Source organism: Bos grunniens, chromosome 8 (assembly GCF_055505025.1).
Source record: "Bos grunniens cultivar Pamir isolate PY7600 chromosome 8, Bosgru_T2T1.0, whole genome shotgun sequence".
Lineage (NCBI taxonomy): Eukaryota > Metazoa > Chordata > Mammalia > Artiodactyla > Bovidae > Bos > Bos grunniens.
Genome location: NC_141172.1, coordinates 101,623,901 through 101,637,295, shown reverse-complemented (window position 1 = coordinate 101,637,295; position 13,395 = coordinate 101,623,901). Strand labels below are relative to the sequence as shown.

At 45.7% G+C, this 13,395-nt stretch overlaps 1 protein-coding gene across 7 annotated transcripts in view; it reads right to left on the bottom strand.

Moving 5' to 3' along the window:
* Positions 1-13,395, bottom strand: part of SNX30 (sorting nexin family member 30) — a 109,691-nt gene that overhangs the window by 70,482 nt on the left and 25,814 nt on the right. The window contains exon 1 of one of the 7 annotated variants that reach the window (XM_086316007.1): positions 1,836-1,898. The exons of the other annotated variants lie outside the window; for them this stretch is intronic. Within the exon in view, the coding sequence (XP_086172133.1) occupies positions 1,836-1,883 (48 nt within the window). The 5' untranslated portion in view covers positions 1,884-1,898. Of the gene's footprint in view, positions 1-1,835; positions 1,899-13,395 lie in introns of those variants that run through there. 7 annotated transcript variants of the gene reach the window in all.

Sequence of the window (13,395 nt, the reverse complement as noted above, 5' to 3'; positions counted from 1 at the left end):
GAGGACGTCAGGTCTTTGCTCTCTCACCTAGTGCTGTGGTACACCACACAACCCAGACACCCCACACAAGAATGAGAGGGAGGCACAGGAGCACATAGGGAGCTCCACAAGACCAACTGAGAAAAAGTTACACGACGGGGGGCAATCAACAGAGGAGAAACAACGTTTCATAAAGACCTACTGGGGGCACTTCCCTCCAGGTCCAGAGACTAAGACACCAAGCTTGGGCCTGGGATGGCTCCCTAGTCAGGAGAACTGGATCCCACGAGCTGCAACTAAGATCCAGTGCAGTCAGATAAAATTAAAAAAAAAACCTACTGGGGATATTCAGTCTAAGGGTCTCATTTCTATACTCTCCCAACCCTGCTGCTGCTGCTGCTGCTGCTAAGTCACTTCAGTCGTGTCCGACTCTGTGCGACCCCATAGACGGCGCACTCCATCTACCTCTGGTCTTTCAACAGAAGAGGCAAGGCAGGAAGAAGACCTGGGCTTAGAGTCCAAATGACTGGGCTTGAATTCTGGCTTTGCTCCTCACCAGGCCTGGAGTAAGGTACTCAATCTCTCTGAGCCCCAGTTTCTCCATCTATGACACAGAGGGTGTAAGGATTCAAGGAAACACACAAGTAATGTGCCACCATAATCCCTTACATGTGTTAGTTCTTTCCCACCCTTCACATAACACTCCTTAACTGTACCATTTGTTCACCTCACAAACTGGTCCTAACTGACATGATTTTTGTTACCATCTGACACAGCACTGCACACGTGGAATGCACTCAAGAATTTGAGGTAATGAGTCAGACGCCTACGGAAAGATAAGGGAAGCATCTTGGTTTTCAGAACAAGGACTGAGACAAAACAATATACTTATATTGTTGAATATCTACTAGGGGATCAAACACTTGTTGATTAATCATCACTTCAGACCAAATCCCTTTCCAAGGACAAAAACCATTTAAGTGAGGAACAGACCAGGGCAAGACTCCACCACCAATTCAAGTGAAGTGGTTACTCTTAAGGCCACGCTTACACCATTCAGCTGTGCTTAAAACAGCCTGGAACATTGAGCAAGACTAAAAGCGTCTTGTCCTCAAAAATGACCTGAGGCTCACCATTCCTCCATAATCGGAACTCTTTCTCTAGAGTCCAAAGACACCCCATGCCAAAAATAATGTGCAAGATTTTGCACGTGCCCTTGTAAATCTGAATCTTCTTTTGGAGAGAACCTAGCATTTTTAGAGTCCCAAAGGTACCCATGGGGGATAAAGTTAAGCCCTACTGCTTCTAAACTGTCTCTCTCAATTAAAAAAGGAAGCAGAAGTATATCTGAACTTACATGAGCTCCCTAAATTCAAATCGCTCCTTAGTTGAGTACTGTCACACTCAATGATCTGTGCTCCTTAGCTGAGCACCCTCACGCTCAACGATCTGTGCTCCTTAACTGCATACTCTCACGCTCAACGATCTGTGACACACAGACCCTGCCTTTAGGGGCAGGGATGCCCTTGAACCTCCATCCAAGCCTAAAACTAACCTGAGGTGAGCAACTGTCAAATCAGAAGGAAATATGTGACTGTACTCAAATATGTCACAGTTGGTTGATCTATTAGGATTCTTTCCCTAATAGGATTCTCTCAATATTAGTCGTGTGGATTAAACACTGTTGTGTTGATTCAGGAATCTGCATCTAACTACAGAGGAGCTAAAAGAGATGGTTTTCTGAGAAATTCTTCAAAGCCTGAGATACGCAATCCCCATGGCATCCTTTTTAGAAGCCTGAAGCGTGCCCACCTCCCACCCAAAAGTACAGATGCATTTCCAGGCTTGAGACCTACCTGGCTACCTGGTTGCTCCAGATCTAATCCCCACACTCCTATTGACATGACTCGAACTGGACCGGGACATGGGGGATCTCTCTTTATTTCCATGGAGAATGGATTTACTGGAAAATAAGAAGGCACTCAACATCCAGCTGATCACAGTCCTAAACAACCAGGAGTGAAAGAAAAAGCCAGAGTAGGGCATTCTACACCAAAACAGCTCAAGAGAGTTTCACAACTAAGTAACCAGACAAGGAAAGTGGTGGAAAGGCAGAAACGAAGGACATGCAAGAAAAGGGCCCCCTGCTTCATACTGGTTGGTCTGGCCCTCTTACGTGGGTGTTCTGAGCTCAGAGGCAGAAATGAGCCCTATAAATATTAATATAAGGATGAGTGGAAGTATTTCAGACTGGGTACAAACGTAGAGGGCAGAAACAGATAAAAGAAGTCAAGGAATGAATGACAGGAAAAAAAAAAATACTGCGACCTTATCTGCCTATGAACTATGAGGATAAAACAAAGTCAGGGACTTCCTTGGTGGTCCAGTGGTTACAAATCCACATGCCAATGCAGGGGACACAGGTTCGATCCCTGATTCAGGAACAGCCCACATGTGGAGGAGCACCTAAGACCCTGCACCGCAACTCCTGAAGCCCGTGTGCCTAAAGCCCACACTCCAAAAACAAGAGAGGCCACCACAATGAGAAGCCTGAGCTTGGCAACTAAGAGAGTAGCCCCTGCTCACCGCAACTAGAAAGAAGCCTGCAGAGCAACCAAGGCCAGGCACAGCCAAAAATAAATAAATAAAATGACACATAAAAACAAAGTCAGAAAGCGGGCAGCTTCCCTGTGGTGGTGCAGCAGAGGCTGGAGGGTATGCATCCCCGTGGGGAGGTGAGGAGGTTTGTCTTGAAGCCAGTATACAAGAGAGCAAGACACAAGGATTTCTCAAGATGCTTTCATTTACACTTCACACACGACAGAGAAAGATGTCAACTGTCGACAGTAAAGATGCTTATTATTACTCTTCAGTTAAGGTGGTTGTTGTGGGGAGGTGGGGCCTGACAGATCAAGGGAGAGTTAGCTTTCTTCAAAGCCACTTTTAGGTATAGCTGTTGTTTGACAAAATTTAGCTGAAGGATTACCTTCTTACAATAGATATAATTAAATGTTTTCAGCATCTTACTTCAAGGAATCTCTGTGAGATGGCAGAGGGAATGGGACAAAATAATGGCCACTTTCTATTTCTTCTGTAGCCAAAAGAGATGTTTTCCTACACACAGGCATTTTAAGTAGCCTAATTACCAGGGTACCATCTTCCCTCAAACCACAAATTACAAGATATGGAAAGAAAAAAATCTACTCATTCATGTCTTCATCCAAACAAACATTTATCGAGTTCCCACTGAGTGCCAGGGGAATTTGAGGAATCAAGTTTCGGGGTGGAGTACGGGTGTGGCAGGGACCCAGGACAAACAGCAACATGATCTAGTGAGACACATACATGAATAAGGGAACAGCACTGTGCTGGAGTCCAGAGAAAGCGAGAGTAACTGCGCTCCAAGGCCGGCTCCAGAGAGGCACCCTGCCACCCCAGCCCTCCTACCAGCTCTGCGGCAGCAACAAAACCACTTGAATTCACCAATGCTCGCTGGAAAATGGTAAGGCCAACCCATCCAGGTGGCCAGGCAGCATGGAGGATACAGAGAATGCCTGTGAAAGCCCGTGTACACAGCGAAGAGCCACTTGAGGTGGGGCTGAGGTGTCCCCAGTGTGGAGCGCCGCCTCGGCAAGACAGACACAGGCTAAGAGGCAAAGGACACGGCTGGGGTCTGGCCTCGTGGGCTGAGCCAGGGGCAGCGGCTGGAAAGAAGGCCTAGAGGGCCGGTGAGCTCCAAACTCTGAAGGATCTCAAATACCAGGCTTAAGAATTTGTGGTGCACCCTACAGGCAGTAGCTAAGCTTGTAGGGCTTCCCTGTGGCTCAGAGGTTAAAGTGTCTGCCTCCAATGCGAGAGACCCCAGTTCAATCCCTGGGTCAGGAAGGTCCCCTGGAGAAGGAAATGGTAACCCACTCCAGCATTCTTGCCTGGAGAATCCCATGGACGGAGAAGCCTGGTAGGCTACATACAGTCCATGGGGCCGCAAAGAGTCGGACACGACTGAGCGACTTCACTTTCACTTTCAAGCTTTTAGGCAAGAAAGTAGCAATCATACGTAAGGTTTTCAAAAAGACTTCAGAAAGAAAAAAAAAAAAAAAAAACACAGATCAAATAGAGAGGAGAAGAAATAGGAGACGAGAGAGGGATCCTTTGGGGAGCCCTTGTAATTGTCCAGGCACACCTCCCCTGCCCTGCCCCTGGTGGTACCTGAGTCAGGTGGAAGATGCCAGAGAAGAAAGGACAGGTGAGAAGAGTCGCCAACAATAATGTCGGGTGGCGTGGGAGACTCTGATGAATGTCTCCTTGGCAGGAAAAAAAAAACCAAACAAACAGAGTCTGGCCACACTAGAGGGATCATGTTTCAAACATAGGTGAATTACAGAGGATTCGAAATTCCTGAAGTTCCAGCAAAACTGAGTAAGCAGAAGGTCAACAGCCCTGTGTGCTGTGGTTAAATCCATGAAGCCCATCCCTGGGACAAGCGGGCAAATCCTGCCAGAGTGACTGAGTTCAGCAAGGCTTACAGCAAGTGGCCAGGGACCTGCCACTCTGACCCGGGGGTGGGGAGCCGCCTCCATCCAGCAGACTCCACCCACTCACCTTCCATCACCTGCTGCCGGCATATCTGTCTCAGGTCATTTTTTCTCTGTCACAGCCAGCACACTCACTCAGGAACTCACGGGGGGAATCTCACATCAGCATCCACTTAAGGCCAGGTGAGACTGTCAGCACCGCCTGGTTCCAGCACCTGGCTAGAGGGTTCTGGCTGTCACCTGAACCCACCTTTGGCAGAGAGCCAGCTGAGTGCCCTGGGAGCCTGGGCTATAAAGCGACTCAAAACAAAACAAAATGCCAAAACCGAAAGCAAACCCTTGGGACTGAGAAAGATCACAAGACTTGGAGACAAAAATCCATACATACACGCACACCTCTAAGTCAAGGAAAAACAAATCAAATATTTTAAGCTCATACTCTCTGCTGAGCACCGTGCAAGCTTGACTTGGTACGTATCAACACTCAAAATAATACAGGGGTGGGATGGGGGGAGGTGAGCTTGATTATGCATGTTCCTACTAAGAGAACAGGTCCAGGGAAGGTTGAGGATGGGCCTAAGGTCACTCTGCCAGTACAAAGCAGAATGCACAACTGAAGCCCAGCCCCAAGAGACCAGAGCAGAGGCTATGGCTGTCGCGCACTGGCCCCTGGTCACAGCTCTCTCTGAACAAGGACCTACCCAACAAGAGACCCAGCACCACCGCGCTCACCTCGGAACCTGCAGCACAGCCTGGTCGTGAGCAATCCTTCACGTGTGTTCCTTCAAACCAGTAAATTCCCAATCTACCAGTGCCAGAGACCTTGCCTCTCAAAGGATGTTTTAAGAGCCAGCCAGCTCCAGAGAAGATCCAACATAAGGGACCAGAGACCATTAACCAACAGCTCCATGTGGCCAGCCATGATCCCCCACAGGCTCCAGAAGAATCAAGCCAGGGCCATCACAGGGTGTGCAGGCAGAAATAAACCTGCGAGGCCAGCCACCACTGTGCACGGGCACATCTGGCTTGAACACTTAGTGTTAATGAAGAAGGCGAGGGCTTCTCATCCCCAGAGAAATCCTGGGTAGAAAATACTCTGCCAAAGTAGCCTAATGATTAATCCCATCAATATCTAAATTGATGGAACAGATCTGAGTTTTTAGTATACAATAACTATGGAATTTCAAATAGTGAGGAAAGAACAGATTAGTCAATAAATGCTGATGAAGAATTTGGTTAACCAACCAGGAAACAATTAAGTCATATCCTTACAGCAAGTGCAAAAATAAATATCACGTCATGTACCAAATTAAATGAAATACATTGACCATACCTCAAATTGTTTAAAAAAGAATGAAACGCGAGATTAAAAAAGTAACCAGATGATGTTTTATATCAGAGGCTGGCAAGCTTTTCTGGTAAAGGACCAGACAGTACATATTTCCATCTTTTCGGGTCACACAGTCTCGGCTGCAGCAAGTCAAGTCTGCTGTTGGGGTACAGAAGTTGTCTTACACAGTACGTGGACAAACAGGTGCGGCTACATTCCAGTAAAACTTCAGTTATGGACACAGAAGGCTGAATTTCACTAATTTTCTTATGTCATGAAATATAAATTTTTTTCAGTCATTTAAAAATGCCATTCAAAATCTCTTAGGACTGAAGGTGTCATGGAGGACGGGGTGGGCGTGGTTATTAAAGGACAGCAGGAGGGAGCCCTGCTCAGCGTGGGGAGAGCCGGCGTGTTGACTGTGGTGGTCCTGGTTACAAAATCTACACACGTGATAGAAATGCACAAACAACGGGCACACGCGCGTACTCACAAAGGAGCGCTTGTGAAACGGGCGAAATCTGGACGAGTTCTGTGGATTGTACCAATGTCAGTGTGCTGGCACTGTTAAGCAAGAAGTTAGCTTTGGAGGAAAGTAGATGAAGAGCACCTGGAATCTTCTTATACACACTTTTGGTGAATCTATAATTGACTGTGAATTATAATTATTTCAAAATAGAAAGTTAACAACAACAATTCTTTACTCATGAGTTATATATATTTTAAAAAAAAACAAGGTAGCTGGCCAGAGTTAGCTTCTTGGATTTCATTTGCTGTTTCCTAATTTAGATGAAGTAATGCTAATTTAGTAAAGTAATGCTCAAAATTCTCCAAGCCAGGCTTCAGCAGGAAGCCTGAACTTCCAGATGTTCCAGCTGGTTTTAGAAAAGGCAGAGGAACCAGAGATCAAATTGCCAACATCTGCTGGATCACTGAAAAAGCAAGAGAGTTCCAGAAAAACATCTATTTCTGCTTTATTGACTATGCCAAAGCCTTTGACTGTGTGGATCACAATAAACTGTGGAAAATTCTGAAAGAGATGGGAATACCAGACCACCTGACCCGCCTCTTGAGAAACCTATATGCAGGTCAGAAAGCAACAGTTAGAACTGGACATGGAACAGACTGGTTCCAAATAGGAAAAGGAGTACGTCAAGGCTGTATATTGTCACCCTGCTTATTTAACTTCTATGCAGAGTACATCATGAGAAACGCTGGGCTGGAAGCAGCACAAGCTGGAATCAAGACTGCCGGGAGAAATATCAATTACCTCAGATATGGAGATGACACCACCCTTATGGCAGAAAGTGAAGAGGAACTAAAAAGCCTCTTGATGAAAGTGAAAGAGGAGAGTGAAAAAGTTGGCTTAAAGCTCAACATTCAGAAAACGAAGATCATGGCATCTGGTCTCATCACTTCATGGGAAATAGATGGGGAAACAGTGTCAGACTTTATTTTTGGGGGCTCCAAAATCACTGCAGATGGTGACTGCAGCCATGAAATTAAAAGACGCTTACTCCTTGGAAGGAAAGTTATGACCAACCTAGATAGCATACTGAAAAGTAGAGACATTACTTTGCCAACAAAGGTCTGTCTAGTCAAGGCTATGGTTTTTCCTGTGGTCATGTATGGATGTGAGAGTTGGACTGTGAAAAAAGCTGAGCGCCGAAGAATTGATGCTTTTGAACTGTGGTGTTGGAGAAGACTCTTGAGAGTCCCTCCTCTGCAGCCACACCTGCTGCTAAGTCACTTCAGTCGCGTCCAATTCTGTGTGACCCCATTGACAGCAGCCCCATCCCTGGGATTCTCTAGGCAAGAACACTGGAGTGGGTTGCCATTTCCTCCAATGCATGAAAGTGAAAAGTGAAAGTGAAGTCACTCAGTCGTGTCCGACTCTTGAAGAACCCATGGACTGCAGCCCACCAGGCTCCTCCGTCCATGGGATTTGTCAGGCAAGAGTACTGCAGTGGGGTGCCATTGCCTTGTCACCAATACCTCTCTCAAGAACAAAGACGCAGGAGGCATGACCCACATGTATCTGTCTCCAGTGACCCATGCTTTTCCTCTGTCAGCTGAGACTAACAGCAGATGGTAATATTTATACCCAGTGAGTTTCGTCTTCCTATGAAATTCAAGCCCAGTCCTCAAAATCACCCAACGAAGCAAAGGACACAAACGACAGTCAGCCAAACGGTGTACTAAAACTCAGAGTAAGGAGCAAGTTGTTTTACGCACGGTGGTGTTACTACAACAAGGGAGGAGTCTGTGTAAAGCAGGCAGGAAACCCATTCTTTGGGTGTAAAGATAATAGCTTCCAAAAGTGCAAGTAAAAGGCCCAGAGATCTCCTTCCAGCTGCTATCAGCAAATCCACACATCAAGTGTTCAGGACTCTAGAGTGATTTCCTTTTCCTTAGGCTGTGCCAAACAGGTCCCGTGCTTTCTTTTTTTTTTTTTTTTTAACTGTGGCAAAATACACATAACATGAAACTTAACCATCTTAGTCATTTTTAAGTGTACAGTTCAACAGTGTTAAGTACATTCATACTGTTGTGCAATTGATCTCTAGAACTCTTTTCATAACCTTCACCTACCTAATGTCCCTGTGTGCTTTAAAACTCAGCTCCAGAGATATTCCTGCTAAGATGCCACCTTTCTTAACAGAGCCCCCCATCCGCACCAGCACTTGCCCAGTTTGGGTCAGATATCTCCCACACTGCTATCATGCCTGTGCCTACCGTTCTCAAAACACATTATCACCTGTGCTGTGACTGCCTGTTTATCCACCTGCCTCTGTCCCAGAAGGTCTGAGGATCTATGGTCCTGGGATTGGTTATCTTTGTGTTTGGGTCAGTTCATGTATTTTAAAGGACAGACATAATGGTATCTCCCATCCCACATGTTTACTGCAGTGTGCCCTGGCCACGTCCCCATCAAGACATGGAGGCTATCAACCCACCCTAATGAATCCGCGCAGGCCCCATGTATGCTTTGAACAAAAGAATATGGCGGAAGTGATGCTGTGCTGATTCTGGGCGCAGTCCTCACATGGCCCAGGAACTTCCATTTCCGATCTCTTGGGATGCTCATTTTTGGGACACATCCCCAGGAAGCCAGCCAGCCTGCCTGGAGCAGTCCAAGCCACATGAAAATGTCACTTGAGTTAACTGCCAGCCACGAGCCAACTCAGGCACCCAACTCAAGCAAGCCTTCAGATGACCACACGAGAGACACCAAGCAAGAACCATGTAGCTGAGTCCAGGGAACGCATGGAGCCACAAGGCATAAGAATAAACATATTTTGGGACTTCCCTGGTGGTCCAACGGCTAAGACTCCTCGTTTCCAACGCAGGAGGGCCAGGTTCGACTCCTGGTCAGAGAAGTAGATCCTGCATGCTGCAACAAAGACCTTGCATGTTGCAGTGAGAAGTGAAGCTCCCACATGCTGCAACTAGGGCCTGGTGCAGCCAAATAAACACATAATTTTGTTAATGTGTCTTTTAACCTGCCTCATTTGGGGTGGTCTGCTAAGCGCAGTGCGTAACCAAAACGCCGTCCACCTGGTACACAGGGGGCACAAAGTGAAGGAACAATTGAATCAGCTCTGATATAACATGCAGCCCAGAGCGCTCAATTTAACAGCTGCTGCTGCTGCTACTAGGAGAAGGCAACGGCACCCCACTCCAGTACTCTTGCCTAGAAACTCCCATGGACGGAGGAGCCTGGTAGGTTGCAGTCCATGGGGTTGCAAAGAGTCAGACACAACTGAGCGACTTCACTTTCACGTTTCACTTTCATGCATTGGAGAAGGAAATGGCAACCCACTCCAATGTTCTTGCCTGGAGAATCCCAGGGACGGAGGAGCCTGGTGGGCTGCTGTCTATGGGGTCGCACAGAGTCGGACACAACTGAAGGGACTTAGCAGCAGCAGAAGCTGCTGCTGCTACTGATTTTATGTGGAAGGGGAACAAAGAGAAACGGTAAAAGAGGCAGGTACATTCCTGCCAGTGAAAAATAACAAAATCCACTACGTCCACGGTGGGTATGAGCTGAGCCCTGGGCTTGACTCTTGCATTCCATCAAATTCCACAGAAATGACAAATGAAATACAAAATTAAGAATAAATCTGTTTTCAAAATCTGGAAAATGGGGATGGATGCCATCATTCAAAAAAAAATTTGCAGTATTTCTGGAAAAGGTGTGAAAAGACAGGATCAAATTTATATAAAAATCAAATTTAGCCAGAGTTGAGAGATCACAACCTAACTGGACCACAGTGGGAAATGCTGGATATGGGAATGGTCTGAGAAAACCCCAAATTCAGAAGTGAGTAAGAACAGAGCAGGCACTGAGTTGGCAGGTGGGGTAAGGAAAAGGGAGTGGAGTGCTGAGTTTCTAATGCAACTTGAAGAGAAGAGGAAGGGGGACTTCCCTGATGGCTCAGTGGTAAAGACTGTGCCTGCCAATGCAGTAGACAGGCGTTTGATCCCTGGTCTGAGAAAATCCCTTATGCCGCAGAGCAACTGAGCCCATGCACCACAACTATTAAGCCTGTGCTCTAGAGCCTGGGAACCACAGCTACCGAAAATCTCTCACTCCAGTGCCCAGGCTCCCCAGCAAGAGAAGCCACCGCAATGAGAAGCCAGTGCACCTCAACTAGAGAGCAGTCCCTGACTGTGGCAACTAGAGAAAAGCCTGCACAGCAATGAAGACCCAGCAAAAAGAAAAAAACAAAAGAAAGAAAAGAGGAAGGGTATTTTTGGATCAACTGTGAAGTTCTCCATCTGCAGGGCAACTCTCTCCCCACTTCCTCAATTAAGAAGGGTCCACCCAGCCTATTGTCCTGTTATCTGCCACCCACCCCGACAGGAAGCCTGCCCAAGAGCAAAGCCACGGAGCTCTTCTCCATCCTCTTCTTATCGCGTGGCATCCCATCCCAACCCAACCACTGCAGTCAGGCAGAGGCTGACTACACGGTCTCTGTGTATTGCTTATGGCCATGCTGCTGCTGCTGCTGAGTCGCTTCAGTCGTGTCCAACTCTGTGTGACCCCATAGACGGCAGCCCACCAGGCTCCTCCATCCCTGGGATTCTCCAGGCAAGAATAACTAGAGTGGGTTGCCATTTCCTTCTCCAATGCATGCACGCATGCTAAGTCGCTTCAGTCGTGTCCGACTCTGTGACCCCATGGACAGAAACCCACCAGGCTCCTCTGTCCACAGGATTTTCCAGGCAAGAATACTGGCGTGGGTTGCCATTTCCTTCTCCAGCTTATGGTCATATATGCATATATGGCCTATGTTTGTATGCAAACATAGGTATGACATGGCCAAACAAATGCATGCCCCAGAGGAGGCCCAAGAGCAAATCTCAGTACTTGGGACAACAGCATGTACCTCTCCAAGAAGGGAGAAGCAGCCAAACCCCAGGTGCAGACCAGAAGGTCCACGCACCTCCATCTAAAGGTGGTCAGCTCTTGCCCGACGCCAGGATCATCATTGTGGACACCACATTGTGAGAGCACGTCTAGAAACATGATTGCTAAAACAAGTTAGCTTCAATTTAAACAGAAAAGTAGAAATAGTGGAGTGGAATGAAATTAAAAATAAATCCATCATTCAGAAGATCAAATCAATGAATCTTCCCAACATAAAGAATGAAAATATAACCTGATAAAATCAGCCCAGAGTGGAGCCTCGAAAAGTACAGACTAAAATCCAAACAGCCACAAGTCCTTTCTTCTAAAAAAGAGAATGAAAAATAAAAAGGATGTAGACAAAGCAGAAAGGCTTTACAGTAGAAATACCTAAGAAAAACAGACACCTAAATACAAGCAAGCCGCTAAACTTCTCAATTGAAGAAGAAAACCCTAGGCATACATGGAAGATCGGGTAAAGAAGAAAAAGGCACTGGCACAGACTTCTCGCCTGGGACTCTAAGTTCTGAACTGAGACCAAGGAATACTATGCGGTCATTAACAGAAAAGGCAGGGAGGGGAGGGAGGAACAGACTTATGCACCATATGGAAGGGTCTCTGAGATCTGTAACAGTGTACAGCAAGGCACAAGACTCTGTGTACAGTATGCTGCCGTTTGACTTTCAAAAGGATTACATGTGTGTACTTTCACATTCGTGCATAACATCTGCCTCTAGGAAGTTTCTCCAGAAACTGGTAAAGCTGGTTGCTTCTGGGGAGGGAAACCTGCTGCCAGAGGAAGGGAAATGATGGGGCCTGGGCAAAGGGGACACTTTTCACCAGATAAAATTTTGTCTCTTCTGGATTTTGTGCCATGGCAATGCACTGGCTATACCACACACCAAAAATTTTCAGTCGTGCTCACTCTTTCCTCCCCTTCTCACACACATAGTCAAATTTAAAAAGGCAAGCTATAGAATGGGAGAAAATACAATACACATATCTGATGAGCACCTGTATCTAGAATATACCAAAAACTCTTAAAAAGAATATATGTGAGATACATATATATATATATACACACACACACAATGAAATGTTATTCAGCCTTAAAACAGAAAATTCTGCCATTTGCAATGACATGAAGGAACATGGAGAATATTATCAGTATTATGCGAAGTGAAATAAGTGGGTCACAAAAGGACAATGCTGCATGACCGCACTGATCTGAGGAATCTGAAATAGTCCATTTCATAGCTGCTAAGAGTAGAACGGTGACTACCATTCTCCTGGGAATGGGAAATGGGCTGGGGAACGGGAAGAAACGTTTCCATTATGCAAGATGGAAAGCACTAGAGATCTAATGTACAGCATAGCATCCATAGTTAACAGTGGTGAGGCTTCCCTGGTTAACACTCTGCACTTCACTACAGGGGGTGTGGGTTCCATCCTTGGTCAGGGAAATTCTGCATGCAGTGAGGTGTGGCCAAAGAAAAAACTTAAAAAGAAAAAAATTGTACACTTTAAAATTTGCTAAGAAGGTAGATCTTATTACAAATAACAATATTAGTAATAGCAATATAAAGAGGGTAGGAGGAAACTTTGGGACATGATGGACATGCTTATGGCATAGACTATAGTGACAATTTAAGCAGAAACATACTTATCTCCAAACTCAAATTATATACATTAAACATATACAGCTTTCTGTATGTCAACCATACCTCAGTAAAGTGATTTTTTAAAAAAGAAGACTATGTGACTCGTTCAATATATATAGTATATTCAATATATAGATACAGTATATATATTATATTCAAAATATAAATAGATATGTATATATCTCAATAAGAAAAACAACTCAATAAATACAGGCAAAAGATGTGAAGATACTTCGAAAACGTATACAAATGATCAATTAGCATTTGAAAAGAGGTTTAACATCGTTAGTAACCACATAAAAAAAACTAAAGTCACAATGAGACACTCCTATGCATCCACTAGAATCGATCAAACCACACCAAGCCTCAGCAAAGACGTGGAGCTGCTGGGACTCTGGGACACCGCAACTCTATTGTGAGGTACTTACCCAAGAGAAACGAAAACCTGTCAACTGAAGACATGGACGCGAATGTTCA